We start from the raw sequence: 24,641 nt of genomic DNA on the forward strand, positions 1-24,641 counted from the left end.
TGAACTCCATGGCGGGCCGGGCGGTGGTGTAACCCTAGCTAACTGCCTCGAACTCCTGGGCTCGAGCGATGTGGAGCTGCTATTCTGTGATGTGGACTAACTCCTAATGCATGGGACTTTCCTTCCTCCTAAGGCTTAATTTTGTCATTTGTAAATCAGGAGGTAAGAAGGGAGGGGATGGGCCTGGCGCGGTGGCTCATGCCTGTAATCCCAGCACTTTGGGAGGCCGAGGAGGGTGGATCACGAGGTCAGAAGTTCAAGACCAGCCTGACCAACATGGTGAAACTCCGTTTTTACAAAAAATACAAAAACTAGCCGGACGTGGTGGCGGGCGCCTGTAATCCCAGCTACTCAGGAGGCTGAGGCAGGAGAATCGCTTGAACCCAGGAGGCGGAGGTTACAGTGAGCTGATATTACGCCACTGCACTCCAGCCTGGGTGACAGAACAAGATTACGTCTCAAAAAAAAAAGAAAGAAAGAAAAGAAAAGAAAAAGAAGGAAGGGGATGGATGGGAATGACTTTGGAAAAGCACAAGGAACTGTTAGCTATTGTGTTGATCCGCACAAATGAATCAATAAATGTGCTCTTCCCCAACTCTCCACCCCTCAGCAACACCCTATTGCAATACTCTCAATTCCCTTCCCAAGGGCCCCGGGCAAAAATGGAGCCCTCCTGGCTAGACTCCATCTCCCAGCGCGCCCCGCGGGGAAGCGCCCTGCGCTTGCGCTGCCAAGTCCGCTCCGGCTTTGTCTCCCGGGAGTTCGAGTCGTTCTTTTCCTTCGCCCGCCTAATTTGCTTCCCACCCCACCTCCACGCTTGACCGTGCTGCCTTCTGGGGTATGTAGTCCGTGGCTGCCCGGACTTCAATTCCCAGCGGGCTTCGGGACGAGAACCCGGAAGGGGAGGCTGGAGAGGAGCGAGTAGGGGAAACCCGCGTAGCTGAGGGAGATGCAGCGCGCGGCGATGGTGAGAGCCCAGGCGAGGGCCGGGGGCGCTGGAGAGTCGGGACGGGGGTTCGGGACCGGGTGACGAGGGGGAAGAGGCAGGGGCGAAAGAAGGGGCTGGGCGAGGGGAGATTGCCTGGGGGAGGGGATTGGGAGGAATGGGAGCTGGAGGTAGTAGTAGAAGAATGGTGGCTTGGGGAGGGGTCTTGGAGGTGGGGTGGGAGTGGAGCTTTGGAATTGATTGTAAAGGGGCTCAGAGCTGGGGAAGTGGGCCCCGAGTTGGAGACGGGGCTGGACGTCCAGGTAGAGGCCCTGAGGGTGTCGATTTCGATAGGGGGTTAACCTGTGGCGAGGGTATGAGGATCACGGTTAGGATGAGTGAGGGGGTCTGGAAGCTCCAAGGGACAGGCGAACGGTGGACGCGATGGGATGGGGCCTCTGGATCGGATTGGGGGCAGGAAGGCAAGTTGAGGAGGTGGGAGGGAGAAATCAGTGGTAGGAGAGTGTGGGTTCAGGCTCCAGGACTGAGGGTGGGGTGAGGAGCGTGAAATTAGGGGCGTGGATGTAGTGATAATTTCCCTAGTCCCGCCAGAGACTCCCGGTGAGCTGGACAGGCACAGAACTGTAGGATAATATGGCCAGAAAGGGCCATCCAGACAGGCTTTGCACCCTCACTTCCCCAGTGGAATTTAGAAGAGTGTAGTGGTTTATCCCTATGAGAAGTACAGCATTCACATCCCCTATTCTCCCACCCCTTTGTGCCATGGACAAATCTGTGAGCCTTAGTGCCCTTATCTGTAGTATGGGAACGGCAAGCATGCCTCTGAGAACAGGGTTAAAGGGAGTCATTAAAATCGTTACTATTAATGGGAGATCTGGGCTGTGAAGTTTCAGTCTCAGAGCTGTTGGTGGGAAGTTCTCCGCCCCCGGAATGTGACTGGGTTACAGGTGCTAATGGATTTCCTCCTTTCCAGTCCAGTCCCAGAGGGCGTTTTCTCAAAAGCTGGCACTGATCTGGGCACACACCCCAGCTCAGAAGCATGTAGGGGCTCCCTACTGTGGATTACAGTTAACGCTTATTGTTTTACAAAATGCCTGGCCCTGTCCTTAGCTGTTTGTATGCATTAACTCATTTAATTCTGATAACACCCCTGAGGGGTAGGTGCTGTTATTTTCTCCATTTTACAGAAAGGAAACAGAAGTACAGAGAAATTAAGCAACTTTCCCAAGGCTATCCAGCATTAATTGCTAGACTCAGGATTCCGATCTTGGCAGCCTGGCTCAGAATCTGTGCTTTCAGCACTATAATTTAGTTCCCTCTCCATACTGAAATATACAATGTGATGAGTAGAGACAGAGAACAAAGCAGTCTAGAATATTAGTTCTGCCATTTACTTGCTATATGACCTTAGGAACTCTTTTATATTCATTTATTTATTTAGAGACAGAGTCTACCTCTCTCACCAGTGGTATCTTGGCTCACCAGGAGCCTCTGCCTCCTGGGTTCAAGCGATTCTCCTGCCTCAGCCTCCTTGAGTAGCTGGGATTACAGGCTCATGCCACTATGCCTGGCTAATTTTTGCATTTTTAGTAGAAACGGGGCTTCGCCAGTTGGCCAGGCTGGTCTTGAACTCCTGACCTCAAGCCATCCACCCGCTCCGGCCCCCCAGAGTGCTAGGATTATAGGCATGAGCCACCGTGCCTGGCCTATTTTTATTAAATTTTAATTATTATTTTTTTGAGACAGATTTTTGCTCTTGTTGCCCAGGCTGGAGTGCAATGGCGCGATCTCGGCTCACTGCAACCTCCGCTTCCCGGGTTCAAGCGATTCTCCTGCCTCAGCCTCCTGAGTAGCTGGGATTACAGGCATGTGCCACCATGCCCGGCTAATTTTTGTAGTTTTAGTAGAGACACGGTTTCAGCATGTTGGTCAGGCTGGTCTCAAACTCCCGGCCTCAGGTGATCCACCTGCCTCCCAAAGTGCTGGGATTAACAGGCGTGAGTCACCGCACCTGGCCCTATTTTTATTTTTATGGGTTTTCTGTTCGTTTGTTTTGAGGCGGAGTTTAGTTCTTGTTGCCCAGGCGGAGTGCAATGGTGAGATCTCGGCTCACCCCTACCTGCGCCTCCTGGGTGCTTTGGTTTTCTCGCCTCATCTTCCCGAGTAGCTGAGATTGCAGGCATGCGCCACCACATTTGGTTAATTTTGTATATTTAGTAGAGACAGGGTTTCTCCATGTTGGTCAGGCTGGTCTCGAACTCCCAACCTCAGGTGATCTGCCTGCCCCAGCCTCCCAAAGTGCTGGGATGACAGGCGTGAGCCACCGCACCCAGCCTTTTTATTTTTTATTTTATTTATTTATTTATTTTGAGATGGAGTCTCACACTCTCACCCAGGCTGGAGTGCAGTGGCGCAATCTTGGCTCACTGCAAGCTCTGCCTCCTGGGTTCACGCCATTCTCCTGCCTCAGCCTCCTGAGTAGCTGGGACCACAGGCGCCCACCACCACACCCGGCTAATTTTTTTTTGTATTTTTAGTAGAGACGGGGTTTCACTGGGTTAGCCAGGATGGTCTCGATCTCCTGACCTTGTGATCCGCCTGCCTCGGCCTCCCAAAGTGCTGGGATTACAGATGTTTCCTGTGAGCCACCACGCGCGACCTGCCTTTTTATTTTTTTAAAGACAAGGTCTCGCTCTGTTGCCTAGACAGGCCGGAATGCAATGGTGCAATCATGACTCACTGCAGCCTCAACCTCCTGGGCTCAGGCAGTCCTCCCACCTCAGCCTCTCAAGTAGCTGGGACTAATTTTTTTATTATGCACGGCTAATTTTTTATTTTTATTTTTGTAGAGATGCAGGTCTTACTATGTTGCCCAGGCTGGTCTCAAATTCCTAGGCTTAAGGGGTCTTCCTGTTTCAACCTCCAAAAGTGTTGGGATTGCAGGCATGAGCCACCACGCCTGGCCCTGGGCAAGTCTTTTGGGTTCTTCTCACCTATAAAATGGGATCAGTAACCCTAGGAAGGTGAGAGGTTCGGGAAGATAATGCAGTATAGTGAAACTTACTTTGTGAGCCCTTACTCCGATACTTATTGAAGGGCTCAGTACACGTGAGTTCTTGTTTTTGAATGTTCGCGGGAAAGAGAAGGCGGTAGAGAGGAACCGAGAGAGAAGATGTCAGGCTGTCTCCTTTCTCTCTCATGTTGTCACCATATCCCTGCCCTCCACCCCTGGGCTCCTAAATCCAATTATGACTTCTGGAGATGGTGCTTACAAACTCAATCTGTGGACCAGGCATGGTGGCTCATGCCTGTAATCCCAACACATTGGGAGGCCAACACAGGCAGATTGCCAGAGGCCAAGAGTTCAATCCAGACCAGGCTGGCCAACATAGCAAAACCCCATCTCTATTAGCCGGGCGTGGTGACGGACGCCTGTAGTCCCAGCTACTCAGGAGGCTGAGTCAGGAGAATCTCTTGAACCCAGGAGGTGGAGGTTGCATTGTGCCAAGATTGTGCCACTGCACTCCAGCCTGGGCGAAAGAGTGACTCTGTCTCAAAAAAAAAAGAAAAAAGAAACTCAGTGTGTCCCCATTCCCATTCCTGTCCCCGCCAATTACCCAGTCTGGCCTTACTCCAGGTGTTTCAGTGAAGAGGAAATATTTCTAACTAGGTTTTTCCTGTTGTTGTTGTTGTTAGTTTGCTTTTGTTCGTTTAACTTTTGGGTCATTAACGCCTCACTGGGCAGTTTGACAACTTTGTAAATTCACCTTGAAACAGTTTGGTTTATTTATTGTGAGCTTTCTGGGCTTAATTCAGTGACTGTGATAGTAAGCTTATGGTTGAAAACATTGACTTCAGAGAGGCCCAGGCCCAAATTCCTGCTTCTGTTGCTGTGTGTCCTTAGCCAAGCTGCATTCCCACTCTGGGCCTCAGTTTACTTTTTTTTTTTTTTTTTTGAAACAGAGTCTCACTCTTGTCCAGGCTGGAGTGCAGTGGCATGATCTTGGCTCACTGCAATCTCCAGCTCCTGGGTTCAAATGATTCTTCTGCCTCACCCTCCCGCGTAGCTGACATTACAGGCGTGTGTCACCACGTCTGGCTAATTTTGGTATTTTTAGTAGAGATGGGGTTTCACCATCTTGGCCAGGCTGGTCTCGAACTCCTGACCTCAGGTGATCCACCCGCCTCGACTTCCCTAAGTGCTGGGATTATAGGCGTGAGCCACTGCTCCGACCTCTTTTTTTGTTTTGTTTTGAGCCAGTGTCTCACTTTGTTGCCCTGACTGGCATGCAGGCGCGTGATCTTGGCTCACTGCAACTTCCACCTCCCAGGATCAAGGGATCCTCTCACCTCAGCCTCCTGAGTACCTGGTACTACAAGTGTGTGCCACCACGCCTGCCTAATTTTTGTAGAGTCAGCATTTCACCACGTTGCCCAGGCTGATCTTGAACTCCTGACCTCAAGTGATCCACCCACCTTGGCCTCCCAATGTGCTGGGGTTACAGGCATGAGCCCCAGTGCCCAGCTGGCTTCAGTATTCTCATGTAAAAATGGGACCACATTTAAACTCTGAGCTTCTTGTAAGGAGTTGACGTGGTAACTGATGAGGTGGCCTGGGGTATATTATGCTCTCATTAAGTGTGAGGGTTTTTTTTTTTTTGAGACTCCATCTTGCTTTGTCGCCCAGACTGGAGTGCAGTGGTGCGATCTCGGCTCACTGCAAGCTTTGCCACCCGGGTTCATGCCATTCTCCTGTCTCAGCCGCCCGAGTAGCTGGGACCACAGGTGCCCGCCACCACGCCTGGCTAAGTTTTTTGTATTTTTTAGTAGAGACCGGGTTTCACTGTGTTAGCCAGGATGGTCTCGATCTCCTGACCTTGTCATCCGCCCGCCTTGGCCTCCCAAAGTGCTGGGATTACAGGCGTGAGCCACTGCGCCCGGCCTAAGTGTGAGGTCTTTATGATTTTTATTCTTTCAAGAAAAGGTATTGAGGCTGGGCAAGGTGGCTCATGCCTATAATCTCAGCACTTTGAGAAGCCAAGGTGGGAGGCTGGGATTAACAGGGTGGCAGGATTAGTAGAACTCAGGAGTTTGAGACCAGCCTCGGCAACACAGGGAAAATGCATCTCTACAAACAAAAAAAAAAATTTTTTTTAAAGACAGTCTCGCTTTGTTGCCCAGGTTGGAGTGCAGTGGCGCGATCTCAGCTCACTGCAACCTCCGTCTCTCGGGTTCAAGCAGTTCTCCTGCTTCAGCCTCCCAAGTAGCTGGGATTACAGGTGTGCACCTCCATGCCCTGCTAATTTTTGTCTTTTTAGTTGAGACGAGATTTCATCGTGTTGGCCAGGCTGGTGCCAAACTCCTAGCCTCAAGTGATTTACCCATCTCAACCTTCCAAAGTGCTAGAATGACAGGCATGAGCCACCTTGCCTGGCCATTTTTTTTTTTAGACAGAGTCTCGCTCTGTCGCCCAGGCTGGAGTGCGGTGGTGCGATCTCAGCTCACCACAGCCTCAACTTCCTGGGCTCAAGTGATCCTCTCACGTCAGCCTCCTGAGTAGCTGGGACTACAACTGCATGCCACCATACACAGCTAATTTTTGTATCTTTTTTGTAGAGACGAGTCTCGCTACGTTGCCCAGGCTCGTCTTGAACTCCTAGGCTCAAATGATCCGCCCATCTTGGCCCTCCAAAGTGTTGAAATTACAGGCATAAGCCACTGCACCCAGCCTCAAATAATTTTTTTTTTTAAATTAGGCTTGATGGCATGAGCCTATAGTCCCAGCACCTCTGGAGGCTGAGGTGGGAGGATCACTTGGGCCCAGGAGGTGGAAGCTGCAGTGAGCTCTGATTGTCCCATTGAACTATAGCCTGGGTGACAGAGCGAGACCATTTCAAAAAAAAAAAAAAAAAAAATCAAAGCAACAAAATAAAAAGAAAACAAAGAGAAAAATGGACTTTGGAGTCAGAGTGCCCAGCTTTGAATCTGGAAAATGGGGGTTCATTCCTTGGGTAGTCCGTGTGTTTATTTATTTTTATTTAATTTTTTGAGACAAAGTCTGGCTCTGTTGCCCAGTCTGGAGTACAGTGGTACAATCTCGACTCACTGCAACCTCTACCTCCTGGGCTCAAGCCTTCCTCCCACCTCAGCCTTCCAGGTAGCTGGGACTGCAGGCGTGCGCCACCATGCCCAGTTAATTTTTTTAAAATTTTTTGTAGAGACAGGGTTTTGCCATGTTGCCTAGGCTGGTCCTGAACAACGAGACTCAAGCTGTCGACCTGCCCAAACTGCTGGGATTACAGGTGTGAGCCACCGCACCTGGCCTACAAGTGTTTTCGTTATGTATTTATTTGTTCATTTATTTTTTGAGACAGGGTCTGGCTCTGTTGACTGGGCTGGAATGCATTGGCACTATCTTGGCTCACTGTGACTTCCACCTTCTGGGCTTAAGCCATCCTCTCACCTCAGCCTCCAAAATAGCTGGCACTGCAGGGGCATGCCACCACACCTGGCTAATTTTTGTAATTTTTGTAGAGATAAAAAATACATCCTGCCAAGGCTGGTCTCAATCTCCTGAGCTCAAGTGATCCACCCGCTGCAGCCTTCCAAAGTGCTAGAATTATAGGGTTGAGCCACCGAGCCCAACCTATTTATTTAGAGACAGAACCTGTCTCTGTCGCCTAGGCTGGAGTACAGTGGTGCAATGACAGCTTACCGCAGCCTCAACCTCCTGGCCTCAAGTGATCCTCCTGCCTCAGCCTCCAGAGTAGCTGGGACTGCAGGTGCTTGCCACCATGCCCGGCTAATTAAAAAAAATTTTTTTTGGCCGGGCGCGGTAGCTCACACCTATAATACCAGCACTTTGGGAGGCCGAGGTGGGCGGATCACAAGGTCAGGAGATCAAGACCATCTTGGCTAACACGGTGAAACCCCATCTCTACTAAAGATACAAAAATTAGCTGGGCATGGTGGCAGGCGCCTGTAGTCCCAGCTACTCGGGAGGCTGAGACAGGAGAATGGCGTGAACCCAGGAGAATGGTGTGATCCCAGGAGAATGGTGTGAACCCAGGAGGCGGAGCTTGCAGTGAGCCGAGATCGCACCACTGCACTCCATCCTGGGCGACAGAGCGAGACTCCGTCTCAAAAACAAAAACAAGATTTTGTTGGTGGTGCACAGTGGCCTCATTCCTGTAATCCCAGCACTTTGGGAGCCCGACGTGGGCAGATCTCTTGGGGTCAGGAGCTTGAGACCATCCTGGCCAACATGGTGAAACCCCATCTCTACTAAAAATACAAAAATTAGCCAGGCCTGGTGGTGTGCCCTTGTAGTCCCAGCTACTCGGGAGGCTGAGGCACAAGAATAGCTTGAACCCAGGAGGTGGAGGTCACGGTGAGCTGAGATTGCACCACTGCAGTCCAGCCTGGGTGACGAACAGATTTCCGTCTCAAAGAAAACTAAAAAAAAAAAAATTTTTTTGTAGAGACAGGGTCTTGCTATATTGCCCAGGCTGGTCTCAAACTCCTGGACTCAAGTGATCCTTCCACCTTGGCCTCCCAAAGTGCTGGGATTACAGGCATGAGACACAGAGCCCAGCCCACAAGTGTTAATAGAGCACTTACCATGTGCCACCGTCTGTATTGGGTGCAGACTCGACCCTGCCATTGGGGAACTCACCGTTGTCATAATGGTAGGGAAGTTCTGCAGGTATGCGGGCATTTGGGCTCATTTTCAAGTTTGAGTTTCTCTATTCCTGGTTCATTTTCAGTCCCTTATGCCAGCTTTGCCTGCTTGTCACTGCTTTCCGGGATTTTTTAACATTCTGTCTCCGGCCCTCATTGAATTATCCGCAGACCTATTGGTTTGGGAAAAAGTTTCCAGTCCCTCACTTGTCCCCAATCCTGTGTGTCACCTCTGTCCACCCTGGGGTGATCTGACACTTTTTTGTTTTCCATTGTCTTCATTTGTTTGTCTTACAGCATTTGTCTGCTTTCCAAGTTGTTTTGCCTTTTCTTAAAATCTTAAATTTGTTTTCAGCCTGTGCTTGTCTGAAGCTTACTCATACAAAATGGTATTTTTACCATCTTTATTTCAAAACCTGTGACATGTACTAGGAAACGAAGAAGAAAATTGTATTTTTTACCACGTTTAATGGTGTATTTCTAACTGCTATGGTAAAACTGTCTTACTCCTAAAAGCACAAGTTTTCTTTTTTCTTCTTCTTCTTTTTTTTTTTTTTTTTTTTTTTTTTTTTTTTTTTTTTGAGACGGAGTCTCGCGCTGTCGCCCGGGCTGGAGTGCAGTGGTGCAATCTCGGCTCACCGCATGCTCCGCCTCCTGGGTTCATGCAATTCTCCTGCCTCAGCCTTCCCAGTAGCTGAGACTATAGGCGCCTGCCACCACGCCCGGCTAATTTTTTGTATTTTTAGTAGAGACGGGGTTTCACCGTGTTAGCCAAGATGGTCTCGATCTCCTGACCTTGTGATCTGCCCGCCTCGGCCTCCCAAAGTGCTGGGATTACAGGTGTGAGCCACCACGCCTGGCCCTAAAAGCACAAGTTTTCTAAACGGTTTGGTTCATGGCACCTGCTTGGTGATGCCATCCCTGACCCCTTGATTTATTATTTATTTATTTATTTATTAAGACAGAGTCTCACTCTTTCTCCCAGGCTGGAGTACAGTGGTACCATCAGGGCTCACTGCAGCCTCAACCTCCCGGGCTCAAGCAATCCTCCTGCCTCAGCCCCCTAAGTAGCTGGGATTACAGGCATGTGCCACCTCAACCAGCTAGTACTTTTTGTTTGTTTGTTTTTGACATTTTAGTACAGTTAGACTCTCACTATGTTGCCCAGGCTGGTCTCCAACTCCTAAGCTCAAGCAGTCCTCCTGCCTTCGCCCCCCAAAGTGCTAGGATTGTAGGCCTGAGCCACTGTGCCCAGCTTTTTTTTTTTTTTTTTTTTTTTAAGATAGAGATGAGTTCTTGCCACGTTGCCTAGGCTGGTCTCGAACTCCTGGGCTCAAGTGATCCATCCTCCTCAGCCTACCAAAGTGCTGTGATTATAGGCATGTGCCACCACGCCTAGTCCCCTTGATTTAGAATCGTAACCTCACCCTTCCAAATTCTCCTGACCCTTTTTTTTTTTTTGAGACAGAGTCTCCTCCTCTGTTGCCCTGGGTGGAGTGCAATGGCGTGACCTTAGCTCACTGCAACTTCCGCCTCCTGGGTTCAAGCAATTCTTCTGCCTCAGCCTCCCAAGTAGCTGGGATTACAGGCATGCGCCACCACGCCCGGCTAATTTTTTTGTTTGTTTGTTGTTTTGTTTTTGAGACGGAGTTTTGCTCTTGTTGCCCAGGCTGGAGTGCAGTGGTGTGATCTCGGCTTACTGCAACCTCCATCTCCCAGGTTCAAGAGATGATTCTCCTGTCTCAGCCTCCCAAGTACCTGGGATTACAGGCATGTGCCGCCACGCCCAGCTAATTTTGTATCTTTAGTAGAGATGGGGTTTTGCCATGTTGGTTGGGCTAGTCTCAAACTCCTGACCTCAGGTGGTCCACCTGCCTGAGCATCCTAAAGTGCTGGGATTACAGGAGTGAACCACCGTGCCCAGCCCTGACCCTCCTCTTTTGCTATATTTGTTTCCTCATAACGCTGGCTACCATGATGCTTACTATGTATTTGTTGTCTCCTTTTCCAATTAAGTTTTTTGTTTGTTTATTTTTGAGACTGGGTCTCATTCTTTCGCCCAGGCCAGAGTACAGCGTCACAGTCTCTGCACTCATTGCAACCTCTGCCTTCCAGGCTCAAGCAATCCTTCCACCTCAGCCCCCTGAGTAGCAGGGACTACAGCATGAGCCACCACGCCTAGCTAATTTTTGTTTTTGTGTGTGATTCTTTAGGATCACTTTAACTTCAGAATGGAAAATAAAGAGGGGACGTAGTCTTTGGCTCAGTTAGTGATTTTCAAAGTCTTTTTTTTTTTTGAGACGGAGTTTCGCTCTTGTTGGCCAAGCTGGAGTACAGTGGCGCGATCTCGGCTCACCGCAACCTCTGCCTCCCAGGTTCAAGCGATTCTCCTGCCTCAGCCTTCCTAAGTAGCTGGGATTACAGGCATGTGCCACCATGCCCGGCTAATTTTGTATTTTTAGTAGAGACGGGGTTTCTCCATGTTGGTCAGGCTGGTCTCGAACTCCCGACCTGTGATCCGACCGCCTCGGCCTCCCAAAGTGCTGGGATTACAGGCGTTAGCCACCGTGCCTGGCCTCAAAGTCTTTATTAGCTTCCCTTTTTATCTTTGTTTTGTCTTTAAGAGACAGGGTCAGCTGGCACAGTGACTCACGCCTGTAATTCCCAGTACTTTGGGAGGCTGAGGTGGGCAGATCACCTGAGGTCAGGAGTTTGAGACCAGCCTGGCCAACATGGTGAAACCCCGTCTCTACTGAAACTACAAAAAAAAAAAAAAAATTTGCCGGGCGTGGTGGCAAGAGCCTGTAATCCCAGCTACTCAGGAGGCTGAGGCAGGAGAATCGCTTGAACCCAGGAGGCAGAAGTTGCAGTGAGCCGAGATTGTGCCATTGCACTCCAGCCTGGGCAACAAGAGTGAAACTCCATCTTATTAAAAAAAAAAAGAGAGAGAGAGAGAGACAGAGTCTCACTCTGTGGCCCAGGCTGGAGTGCAGTGGTGCAGTCATAGCTCACTGCTGCCTCGCCCTCCTGGGCTAAACTGACCTTCCCATTTCAGCCTCCCAGGTAGCTGGGCCTACAGGCGTGCACCACTGTGCTCGGCTAATTTTGTTTATTTTTTGTAGATAGGGTTTCACCATGTTGCAGGGACTGGTCCCAAGCTCCTAGGCTCAAGTGATCCGCCTGCCTCAGCCTCCCAAAGTGCTAGGATTACAGTTGTGAGCCACTTTTTTGCTTTAATTTTATCTCTTTTTTTGTTTTCAAATAAATTTTTAAGAAGAATTAGTTGGGGCTGAGCGCGGTGGCTCTGCTTGTAATCCCAGCACTTTGGGAGGCCGAGGCAGGCGGATCACGAGGTCAGGAGATGAAGACCATTTTGACTAACACAGTGAAACCCAGTCTCTACTTAAAATACAAAAAATTAGCCGGGCACCGTGACAGGCGCCTGTAGTCCCAGCTACTTGGGAGGCTGACGCAGGAGAACGGCGTGAACCCGGGAGGTGGAGCTTGCAGTGAGCTGAGATTGCACCACTGCACTCCAGCCTGGACGACAGAGCCAGACTCTATCTCAAAAAAAAAAAAAAAAAAAAAAAAAAGTGGGCTGGGTGTGGTGACTCACGCTTGTAATCCCAGCACCTTGGGAGGCTAAGGTCAGCAAATCTCTTGAGGTCAGGATGAGACCAGCCTGGCCAACATGGTGAAACTTCATCTCTACTAAAAATACAAAAAATTAGTTGGGCATAGTGACAGGTGCCTATAATCCCTGCTACTCAGGAGGCTGAGGCAGGAGAATCGCTTGAATCTGGGAGGTGGAGGTTGCAGTGAGCCGGGATTGTGCCACTGCACTCTAGACTGGGCTACAGAGGGAGACTCCATCTCAAAAAAATAAATAATTAAAAATGAAAATTGAAAGTGAAGGCTGTGGGTGGTGACTCATGCCTTAATCCCAGCACTCTGGGGGGCCAGGGCAGAAGGATCGCTTGAGCCTGGGAGATCAAGACCAGCCTGGGAAACAAAGTGAGACCACATCACTGAAATAATTTTTTTAAGTTGGCTGAGCATGGTGACATGAGCCTGTAGTTCCAGCTACTCGGGAGGCTGAGACAGGAAGATCCGTTGGGCCCAGGAGTGTGAGGTTGCAATGAGGTATGATCATACACTGCACTCCAGCCTGGGCAACAGAGGCGGGCCTTGTCTCTAAGTAAATAAATGAATCAAAACACTTGTGGATTACTTAAGGAATGAACCCTCATTTTCCACAGGAGGAAACTGATGTCCAACGGGATCAAGTGACTTACCCTAGGTCACACAGCTGATGAGAGATAAAGCCAGGATTCAAAGCTGGGCACTCTGGCTCCAGAGCTGTGTTCAATACATTTTTCGTTTTGTTTTGTTTTTTGTTTGAGATGATCTCACTCTGTCACCCAGGCTGGAGTGCAGTGGTGCTGTCACAGCTCAATACAGCTTCAACCTCCTTGGCCGCCAAGCCCAACTAATTATTATTTTTTTTTTGTAGACGTAGTCTCACTCTGTCACCCAGGCTAGAGTGCAGTGGTGCAATCTCAGCTCATTGCAGCCTCTGCCTCCTGGGTTCAAGCAATTCTCCTGCCTCAAGCTCGTGAGTAGCTGGGATTACAGGAGCCCGCCATCACATTACAGGCGTGAGCCACAGCGCCCAGCCAGGATGATTGTAGTTTAGACCTTGAGCTCTAGAGTCAGCTGATCTTTGATTCTAAGTTCTGACTTGGTTTGGTTGCTCCTGCCTATAGTCCTAGCACTTGGGGAGATCAGGTTAGAGGACTGCTTGAGCTCAACAGTTCAAGACTGGCCTAGGCAACATAGTGAGACCTCATCTGTACAAAAAAATGTAAAAATTAGCTGGGTGTGGTGGTACACACCTGTGGTTTCAGCTCCTCAAAAGGCTGGGATAGGCTGGGCACGGTGGCTCACATCTGTCATCCTAGCACTTTGGGAGGCTGAGACAGGTCAGGAGTTCAAGACCAGCCTGACCAACATGGTGAAACCCTGTCTCTACTAAAAATACAAATATTAGGCCGGGCACAGTGGCTCACACCTGTAATCTCAACACTTTGGGAGGCCAAGGTGAGTGGATCATCTGAGGTCAGGAGTTTGAGACCAGCCTGGCCAACATGGTGAAACCCCATCTCTACTAAAAATAAAAAAATTAGGCGAGGCCCGGTGGCTCATGCCTGTAATCTCAGCACTTTGGGAGGCCAAGGCAGGCGGATCACGAGGTCAGGAGATCAAGACCATCCTGGCTAACACGGTGAAACCCTGTCTCTACTAAAAATACAAAAATTAGCCCGGTCTGGTGGCGGGCGCCTGTAGTCCCAACTACTTGGGAGGCTGAGGCAGGAGAATGGCGTGAACTTGGGAGGCGGAGCTTGCAGTGAGCCAAGATAGGGCTACTGTACTCCAGCCTGGGCGACAAAGCGAGACTCCGTCTCTAAATAAATAAATAAGTAAATAATTAAAAAATAAAACAGTTAGCTGGACATGATGGCACATGCCTGTAGTCCCAGCTACTTGGGAGGCTGAGGCAAACAAATCACTTGAACCGGGAGGCAGAGGTTGTAGTGATTGCAGTGAGCTGAGATCGCACCATTGTTGCACTCCAGCCTGGGCAACAGAGCAAGAGTCCGTCTTAAAAAAAAAAAAAAAGAGGGCAGCTGAGATGGGAGGATCACTTGAGTCCAGGAGATTGAGGCCGCGATGAGGCGAGATTGTACTCCAGCCTGGGTGACAGTAAGACCGTCTCAGAAAACAACAAAAAACAAAACACACTCACAAAAAGAGTTCTGCCACAAAGCTCTAAATGAGGGCAATTACTTAGCCATTCTCTGCCTCAGTTTCCTAATCTTTAACACGAAATTAAAAATAGGAGATAGAGGCTGGGTGCAGTGGCTCATGCCTATAATCTCAGCACTTTGGGAGGCCGAGGCGGGCGGATCACAAGGTCAGGAGATTGAGACCATCCTGGCTAACATGGTGAAACCCTGTCTCTACTAAAAATGGAAAACTTTAGCCTAGCATGGTGGCACGCGCCTGTAGTCCCAGCTACTCTGGAGGCTGAGGCAGGAGAATAGCTTGAACATGGGAGGCAGAGGTTGCAGTGAGCTGAGATCGCGCCCCTGCACGCCAGCCTGTGCGACAGAGCCAGACTCTGTCTCAAAAAAAAAAAAAGGAGATGGAAGAATCAAACAAGTTCATATTTGTAGAGTGCTCGAGTATTTGTAGAGTGCTCAAGTATTGCTGTTGTGATGATCATTTTCTAATATATTAATGTTGGTTCTGACTGTTTATTTGGATGTCTGACCCCTTTCCCATGAGCCATTCCTGGGGAGCTCAGTGTCACCTGTGTGTTCCAGCACCCAACAATGGCCAGCATGCAGGACCACAGTGAATGTCAGGGACAAGTTTTTGCAAATGCTCCACGTATGCTAGGGATGTAAATATGTGGATTATTTAATTGTTGAGGGCATTCGACCAAGGGTGTAAATTGCGTGGTTCAGGTCCTTACTAATTTTCCCAAGCAGTCTTTTCTTAGAAATATGTTAAGGTTTCTCGTATCTGTTGTGGATTTAACACACTTTCCCGTGTCATTTTGTAAGTTTATGGCTGTCCTGTGTAGAGATGGTCGTTTTTTGCTTTATCTATTTGGAGGCCATAGTACTTGGATCATGTATGTTGAGAACTTTTGTGTATAATGGGCCACTTCTACCTCCCTCCCCCAGTCCTAGGTACTCATGTAGAGAAGTAAATAATGGGTCATTTTGTTTTGTCATCATCCATTGCTTTTGTCAGTTTTTTATTTTATTTATTTATTTTTAATTTAATTTAAGACAGTCTCATGCTGTCACCCAGAGTGGAGTGCAATGGCCCCATCTCAGCTCACTGCATCCTCTACCTCCTGGGCTCAAGGAATCCTCCCACGTCAGCCTCCTGAGTACCTGGGACTACAGGCACGTGCCACTACACCCTGCTAATTTGTGTATATTTTGTAGCGATGGGGTTTCACCATGTTGCCCAGGCTGGTCACAGGCTCCTGAGCTCAAGGGATCTTCCCACCTCAGCCTCCCAAAAGTGCTGGGATTACAGGTATGAGCCACCGCACCTGGCCAAGTTTTTTTTTTTTTTTTTTAAAGGGGTAATGTTACTCCTCTACTTGTCTCTTGGTTCATGTTTTCCCAGCCAGTTTTTTGCCATCTTTTGATTTTCCATATTTTTGGTTCACAGTGTTTTACAATGAATAGATTTTCATGGAGTAGTTACTGAAGGTTGACCCAGTATAGGGCCTTATGCTGGGCTCAGTGTCGGGGGAGTTAGAAGATCCTGCCTCAGGCCCTTCTCCCCTTCCTGCCCCAACCTCCACAGGAGGATCATAGTTGGGGAGAGAGACCCACCCAAGACGATGACCCAGAGTGGGCAGGGAAGAGGGAACCCAGAGGTCTTCTCTGGGCAGGTGGGTGATTTCCAGGAAGGGAGTTGGGGAAGGCCTCTCCATTAAAACTGCATTTGAACACAGACCTGCATGAAGTAAGGAATTGAGCCTTGCAGAGCGTGAATGTATTGCAGTTGGTGGGAACAGCAAATGCAGAGACCAGGGAAGGCAAGAGCCGGGTGACTTTGAGGAATAGATAGCAATGCGCCCACCTCATAGACGCCCTGGGTGAAGCCTGACCTGGCCTAGGGAGATTGGGGGTGTCAGCTTCCTGGAGGAGGGGTGGTCAAGCTGAAACCCCAGGGAATACATAGTGAAACAGTAGGGCACAGTGACTGGGAAATCAGATTCCCTGGCTTCATATCCCTGCTCCAGCTCACACCCCAGCTCTGTGTGTGACCTTGTGGTCAGGAGACCTGCCCTGCATGTTTCTTCATCCATACCGTGGAGACGATCACTCCTACCGGGGATCAGATGGGGCCTGAGTATTCTATGTATGCCAGATCAGGTGCCCACCAGGGTGCACTGGGGTATTGCCTGCGGGGCAGAGGAGTGGGGAGGGATGCCACTGGACAGGTGGGGTACCTGGGTGTTTTTCAGAGGGCACTGGGGAGCCATGGCAGGTTCTCACCAGGATAGGGACGGGTTCAGGTTTATAGCATTGTGCTTTAACAGGACTTTTCTGGCTACTCTTTTGTATTAAGAGAGACAGGTTTGGGGCGCCCGTTTGGAAGGATGAACTGGCAGCTCCGAATGGCTACACGGCTTGAGCCTTGAATGCCAGGCTCAGAGGCTTGATTTCAGTTGCCGTGGGAACCTTCGTAGGGTTCTGTCCATTTGTTTTTCAGCGTGGGGCTATCCCAATGCCAAATTCCCCCCGCGGAAATCCTCAGCACCCAACCCCCCGCCCCTCATAGTTCCCAACTAAAGCTGGATACTCTGATCTCTCCGCCTGCTTCCTTCCGCCTTGGTGTTCTTAATCCCCGGGCTGCCTGGCCCTTTAAATCTCAAGCGTCAATCAGGGCTTCTGTTCGAGGGAACGTGGTGTAATAAGCCTCCCCTGGAGTGCCGTGGCCTTTGCCCTGACCTTGTTCCGTTTAGCTGGACGTTGGGAGTTGTTCCACGCTCCCTTGCATCCGGCTGTGTCTACCCCACCACCCACTCCCGTCACCTCTCGCCTACTCCTCCCTATTTCGAAGTTGGGCCCCTTCGCCAAGGCCTGCCTTATATGGGCACGGCCCCGAATGGCGGCCGCTCATTGGCTGAGGGCGTCACGCGCGCGTCTGTCAACAAAGGGGCGGAGGGAAGCTAGTTGCTCCCCTGCCCGCGCGGTGGCCGGAGGGAAGGAGCGAGGGGGCGGGCCCTCTTACCTTTCGCGCGCATGCGTGTGGGCTGCAGCCTTCTCCCGCCGCCTGGGGGGGCTGCGGGTGAGGGCTCTTTGGGGGCGTGTATAGGTTTCGAGGGTCACCTGAGGGGTTTGAAAGGTTTCTTTGGCGGGGCGGTTACAAGATTTGGGGGTTCCCTTTGCATTTGCAAAATGTTTTGGGGCTTGGGGAAGTTTTACCGTGGGTTTAAGGGATACTTTTGGGGTTCCCTTGCGCTTAAGGGGCACCTTGGAGTTTGGGTTCGTTTGTAATGCGGAAGGTTCGGTTGTGTTTTCGGGATCGGGTTCCCTTTGTGTTTTGGTGTGTTTGTTGGGCATAAGATTTGGGGAGCTCCGGGAGAGACGGAAGCAAAGAGCCCGAGAGTACCAGTTCTAGAGCTGGAATGTCTGGGCTTGCATCTTGACTTCCTACCTGTCTGAACCCGGACAGGAGATTTCATCTGTGTCTCATCGGGAAGTAGGCATTAATAACACTACCTGCTTCCTAGGGACCGAGGAGGATTAGCAGGAATTGTTAGCGCAGTACCTAACAAGCTCGCAGCGAGTGTGCAGTAAGCACATGTCTGCTATTGTAACATTTGTGAGGTTTCTTTGGGTTTTTTTTTTTTTTTGCTTTGTGAAACATTTTTAAGGTTTAAGATTCATCTTAAAGTGTTAGGGAGCTTTTGTGTTTTCAAAGAGTTCGTCTGCTGTTGGAGGGCTTCTAGTGGAATTAGAAGATAATGGAGGAGGGTTGGGGGGAGTATAGGATTCCGGGAGAGTGGTGGTTTATGACATAGGTTGGGGAATTGCTGTGTTGGGATCTGTGAGAGATTGACTGAGATTCGGCCCTTCAGTACTGGCGAGGATATTTTTAGGTTTGGTGGTTTAAAGTAGTATTTGGAAGGTTTTCGATATTTGGGGGAGGACATTGAGGTGCTGGAGGTAAGGTTGGAACTGATTAGGGGACTTGAGTGGGTGGCCAAGTTGTAGCAGGATGGCATCTGTAGAGACTGGGTTTTGCTGTGTTAGCCTGCCTCTCTGGGCAGTTGGATATACAGGTCAAGTACCGCTTACCTGAAAAGCTTGGGACCAAAAGTGTTTCGGATTTTGGATTTCTTCGGATTTCGAGTATTTGCATTATACTGACCAGTTGATATGCCAAGTCTGAAAATCTGAAATGCTCCAATGAGCATATCCTATCAGTGTCATCTTGGCACTCAAAAAGTTCTGAATTTGGGAGCATTTTGGATTTTCAGATTTGAGATACTCAACATGTATGTGAATTGGTGGTTGGTAAACAGCCATCTATATGTTTTGGAGGCTATGGAGTGATGTTTTTAACACTGAACTGAGATTACAGCAGGGACTGTAAGTATTTGAGGGGTAGGTGGGATTGGGGATTATGGAGGGGAGATAAAGATTCTTGACACGGGGTTTCTCTGTGTTTACTGGTACCTGTGAGTGCTCGGAGGCTGTCTGGATTTTGCTTTGTTTTATTTACCTTTTTTTTTTTTTGAGACGGAATTTCGCTCTTGTCACTCAGGCTGGAGTGCAATGGCAAGATCTCAGCTCACCACAACCTCCGCCTCCCGGTTCAAGCTATTCTCCTGCCTCAGCCTCCTGAGTAGCTGGGACTACAGGCTCGCACCACCACGCCTGGCTAATTTTTGTATTTTTAGTAGAGATGGGGTTTTGCCATGTTAGTCAGGCTGATCTCGAATTCTGACCTCAGGTGATCTGCCTGCCTGGGCCTTACAGGCCTTACTGGGATTACAAGCGTGAACCACCGCGCCTGGCCTGGAATTGCTTGAATTTAGAGGGACAGTCTGTACTGCAGGAGTTGGCAACCTTTGTCCATAAAGAGCCAGATAATGGGTATTTTAAGCTTTGCAGGCCATGTGGTCTTTGTTCTGCTATTCAGCTCTGCTGTTGAAGATGAAAGCATCCATAAACAAATGAGCATGTTTCAATAAAACTTTATTTACAAAGACAGCTGGATTTGGCTTCTGGGCCATAGTTTGCTGACCTCTCTGGCCTGTAGGCATGTGGAAGTTTCAAGATTTAAAGGGTCATTTTGGTTTTAAGCTGTCTAGAGGGAGATGAGCCAGAGAAAGATTGAGGCATATGTTACTTAGTAGGTTCAAACTGCAATGAAAGTGATCATATCGGACTCATGTGCAAGATTGCCTCCAGACTAGATCACTCACATCAAGTCATTCCAAAATAAAATAGTCATTATTAACAGAGCCCTAAATTGAAGAGTCCAGAAACCAAGTTGAGAGCCTCTTTTTGCTCCGGACACACTGGAATCTTAGCTATGTCACCCTTCCCCACTCCGAGCCTCTGTTTATCTGTGTGCAGCTTGAGGAGAAAGCTAGGCTAGAACAGCACCCCCTGCCCCGTTTTTTCTTTTTTTTTTTTTCTGAGATGGGTTCTCTCTCAGTCAACCAGGCTGGAGTGCAGTGGTATGATCACAGCATCACAGCTCACTGCAGCCTGGGCCTCCTGGGCTCAAGAGATCCTCCCACCTCAGCCTTCCAAGTAGCTGGGACTACAGGTGCGCCCCACCGCGCCCCCGGCTAATTTCTGTCTCTTTTTTGGTAGAGATGGGTTTTACCCAGGCTGGTCTCAAACTCCTGGGCTCAAGCAATCTGCCCACCTCGGCCTCCCAAAGTGCTGAGATTACAGGCACAAGCCACCACACCTGGCTTTGCTCTCTCTTTTTTAGAGGGTCTCACTCTGTCACCCAGGTTGGAGTGCAGTGGTGCCATCATTGCTCCCTGCAGCCTGGAACTTCCAGGCTCTAGAACAGGCCCTCTTACTCCACAGGTCTATGGTTGTGCTTCAGGGAATTACCTGTACCGTCTTTTCAAGGGTGTGCATTTTTCTGACTGAGGACACACAGCTTTAATAAATTCTCATTAAGCCCCGACTTGAAAAAAAAGAAAAGCCGATTTCTTAAGTGCTTGTCTGAATCTGACCTCAGATTTTCTTCCGCTTCCCAGCCCATCTCGTTGCTCTTTCTCTGGGTTTAAGCAGCCATAGCTGTGGGTGAGGCTGGGAATTTCTGTCTTTTCAGGGACGAGCTACTGAGTGTGCAAATAGAAAAAGGACCTTGTCTGTCAATGGTTCTTTTGCTTAAGTATAAAAGTTATGGCAGTGTAAAGGCCTCTGGATTGTGGGCGAAGGCAGTTGGGCAGTGGGGTAGGATCTATGGGGTTGGAGCACACTGCCAGTTAGGGTCCCACTCTGCAAGTTAAAAGGGCATCTCTCATACCCTCTGCAACCCTTTGCTCACCTGAGCAAGGCAGTGGGAATAGAGTTCTTTTTTTTTTTTTTTTTTTTTTGAGACGGAGTTTCGCACTTGTCGCCCAGGCTGGAGTGTAATGGCGCCATCTCGGCCCACTGCAACCTCCACCTCCCAGATTCAAGCGATTCTCGTGCCTCGGCCTCCCGAGTAGCTGGGATTACAGGCGTGAACCATCACGCGCAGCACAGTTTTGTATTTTTAGTAGAGATGGGGTTTCACCATGTTGGCGAGGCTGGTCTCAAACTCCTGACCTCAGGTGATCTGCTTGCCTCAGCCTCCCAGAGTGCTAGGATTACAGGTGTGAGCCACCGCTCCTAGCCAGGAATAGAGTTTTGATGGTCTGGTTTGGTCTAAGGAGAGGTGGAGGTTGGGGTGGTCCTGGCAAGAAAGGCTGTCCCCCTAGCTCCCCAACCTCCTCTTCCTGTCTCCAGGTGGCATGTGGAGCCTCCCACCACCACCTAGGTCCTGAGATGTGGTAAAGCCCAGCCCGTCTGCCGTCATCCCCCAGCATGGACCGCGGAAGCCTCCTGCCCTTCCAGCTGTGGTGCCCCCGGCCCTTTGGCACCTACTCACAGAACCAGCCGCGCCCGCCTTCTGCGGCCCTCAAGCCATCAGCCTGCCCTGAGCCTGGCAGCGGGGCCGAGCCAGACCATGGGCCTGCCCACTCAGAGAACACACCACCTGCCTTGGCCACCGAGGTCCCTGCCTCCCAGCCAGCTCCGCTCCTCTCAGCAGCAGCTGCTGGTGATGAGGGTCGAGTCCTCCTGGACACCTGGTATGTCATCAAGCCCGGGAATACAAAGGAGAAGGTGGCCTTCTTTGTGGCCCATCAGTGTGGTGGGGGCAGCCGGGCCAGCTCCATGAAGGTCAAGGGGCACTGGGGCAGTGATAGCTCCAAGGCCAAGCGGAGGAGGCGCTGTCTTGATCCCACCAAGGCTCCTCCTGACCCAGGGGGCCGGGAGGGCCCAGCTGCCTCTGAGGAGGGCCCTGCCTCAGCCGGTGAGGACGTGGACCTGCTCTCTGTGGCCGAGATGGTGGCCCTGGTGGAACAGCGGGCGGCCCTGGCCCTGCAGAGCTATCCACGACCGGCCACCCCAGCGCCTGTAGTTTTTGTGTCCGCGGAGCAGGGTGGACCGACCAAGGGGGTGGGGTCTGAACGGCGGTCCGGTGGAGGGGACTGCAGCCGTGTAGCCGAGGCCGTGGCCCACTTTGAGGCGCAGAGGGACAGCCCTCCCACCAAGGGCCTCCGCAAGGAAGAGCGACCTGGGCCAGGCCCTGGGGAGGTGCGCATCGCCTTCCGTATCTCCAATGGCCGGGAGCCCCGTGCACCAGACAGCGGCCTGCCCAGTGGGGGCGGGGGCAGGCCTGGTTGTGCCTACCCTGGCAGCCCAGGTCCTGGGGCCCGAGCCAAGGACAAGATCACGTGTGACTTATACCAGCTCATCAGCCCCTCGCGGGATGCCCTCCCCAGCAACGTGGAGTTCCTGCTGGCCAGGGCGGATGAGGCCAGCGAGGGTGAGAGCCCGGCGCCCGCCAGGCCTGAGGACACTCCCCCGGCGCCCCCTCCGCCCCCTGCCCGGGACTGTGGAGCGTCAGGCTTCCACGTGGACGTGGTGGTGACGGGCGTGGTAGATGAGTGCATCTTCTTTGGCAAGGATGGCACCAAGAACGTGAAGGAGGAGACTGTGTGCCTGACGGTCAGCCCAGAGGAGCCGCCGCCTCCGGGCCAGCTCTTCTTTCTCCAGAACCGTGGGCCGGATGGGCCCCCGGAGCCACCCCCGGCAGACTCCCCGGCCACCGCGCCCGGCCCAGACGATGCCGAGGGCACGGCGGACACCTCCCTGTGTCGCCTGTACCGGCACGTGTCGCACGACTTCCTAGAGATCCGCTTCAAGATTCAGCGGCTGCTGGAGCCGCGACAGTACATGCTGCTGCTGCCAGAGCACGTGCTGGTCAAGATCTTCAGCTTCCTGCCCACGCGCGCGCTGGCCGCCCTCAAATGCACCTGCCACCACTTCAAGGGCATCATCGAGGCATTCGGCGTGCGGGCCACAGACTCGCGCTGGAGCCGAGACCCGCTCTACCGCGATGACCCGTGCAAGCAGTGCCGCAAGAGATACGAGAAGGGCGACGTGTCGCTCTGCCGCTGGCACCCCAAGCCCTACCACCATGACCTGCCTTACGGACGTTCCTACTGGATGTGCTGCCGCCGAGCCGACCGCGAGACGCCCGGCTGCCGCCTGGGCCTCCACGATAACAACTGGGTGCTGCCCTGCAATGGGCCGGGCGGAGGCCGGGCAGGCCGGGAGGAGGGGAGGTGAAGCCGGGGGAGGGGGGGGGAGAGCCCACCACGCCCACCCCTCCCCTCTCCCCCGGGAGCCGAGGGTCCGGACTGGGCCGCCTGCCCATTTCCCCACTCCAGACAGCATTGATCCCCCACTGGAACTGAGCTGGGGTTCAGCAGGGGTGACCCAGGAAGGCACTCTGCTTGATCCTGTTGATTTTCTACTCTTCAGAACCAGGGCCGTGGACCCTCTGAGAAGGGTGTTTTTTTTATCAGCATCTCACTTTATTCTCCATTCAGCCCCAGCCCCCTTCCCTGCCACGCTCTCCACCCCAGGGACCCACCAGCAGGGAGCAGACGGCAGCTAATTTTGGTACCGCGTAAGGGTTCCCCCATTCTGGCCCCCATCCTCTCCCTCGCCCCAATTCTTTCTCGCTGGAGCTATTTCCCAAGAGGCCGCATCGCCCAAGGTTGGCACCTCTCCTAACCTGCCACACCACGACTCTCACCTCTCTAGGAATTGGGGGCTATCAGGTCACAGGTGGGAGCTGGCATTTTTTTATGACAGTTCACCATTTCTGGATGGTTTGCCTATTAAAGAAGTGAGGGGAAAATAACTGTTTTCTCCTTAACCTCAAGCTACCAGTCTCTCCTCTTCCCCATAGAGGAAGAGGGGGGCAAAAAAAAAAAAAAAAAAAAAAAAAGCTGAAGTATAAAAATCCTCCTCCTCCCGTTATTATTTAAGCTACTGCCATCAACCCCACCCCCATGAAGCTGTGAAGCCCTTTGCCTCGCTTTTGACAGCGTGGGGGGGCCCCGTGGGCAGGGACTTCGGATTTGCATTTCTGGGTTGTTTTTCCTTCCACTCTGGGCTCTCATTCAGGCATTGGGGTCTCCTCACCCCGGCCACATGTTTCTTTAAGAATCCTTTGGTCAACCAAGACCTTGATTTTTCAGGCATTTTGGTCTGGGGTATTTTTGTTTGTTCTCTCTGTTTTTTGTTTTTTTCTTTCCATCATTGTGGTTCTGGAAGCTTCTAGCGTGTGGCATCTGACCAATTTTGAATTGGTCCTTTCTATAAAATCAATATTTATAAGGCTGTGCGCAGACTGGTTTGTGTGTTGTGAAGGGAGGGTTTGGGAAGAGAGGGGAGTTGTAGGCCTGTGCATGGGGGATGGAAAAAGTGGAGAGAAAAGGGATCCCTAGCCAAGTCCCTTAGTCTGAGATTATTTTTTACTCTTCTCATCTGTGTCGGTTTGGATTTGAAAAATCTCAAAATAGTAGAAGCTTGAACAAGATTTTTTTTTTTTCCCCTTAGAGACAGGGTCTCATTCTGTCACCCAGGCTGGAGTGCAGTGGTGTGATCACAGCTCACTGCAGCAACCTCCTGGGCTCAAGGAAACCTCCCACCTCATCCTGCCAAGCAGCTGGTTTTCTACAGGTGTGCGCCACATACCGAGATAATTAAAAAATTTTTTTTGGTACAGATGGGGTCACTAAGTTGCCCAGGTTGGTCTCAAACTCCTGGGCTCAAGCAATCCTCCTTCCTCAGCCTTCCAAAGTGCTGGGATTACAGGAGTGAGCCACGGTGCCCAG

General features: G+C 51.0%; 1 protein-coding gene across 1 annotated transcript; it reads left to right on the forward strand.

The window, feature by feature from the left end:
- Window positions 1-766: 766 nt before the first annotated feature.
- On the forward strand, window positions 767-24,141 carry FBXO46 (F-box protein 46). Its single transcript, XM_007997243.3, has 2 exons — window positions 767-967; window positions 21,193-24,141. Exon 2 carries the CDS (start codon window positions 21,271-21,273, stop codon window positions 23,080-23,082), a length of 1,812 nt encoding a protein of 603 aa, XP_007995434.2. The 5' UTR covers window positions 767-967; window positions 21,193-21,270; the 3' UTR covers window positions 23,083-24,141.
- The last annotated feature ends 500 nt before the right edge of the window (window positions 24,142-24,641 follow it).

The sequence above is a fragment of the Chlorocebus sabaeus genome, chromosome 6 (assembly GCF_047675955.1).
Source record: "Chlorocebus sabaeus isolate Y175 chromosome 6, mChlSab1.0.hap1, whole genome shotgun sequence".
In the NCBI taxonomy this organism is placed as follows: domain Eukaryota; kingdom Metazoa; phylum Chordata; class Mammalia; order Primates; family Cercopithecidae; genus Chlorocebus; species Chlorocebus sabaeus.

Excerpts from the sequence above, each read along its gene's own strand:
- FBXO46 (XM_007997243.3), top strand. The coding sequence starts at position 21,271 with ATGGACCGCGGAAGCCTCCTGCCCTTCCAGCTGTGGTGCCCCCGGCCC.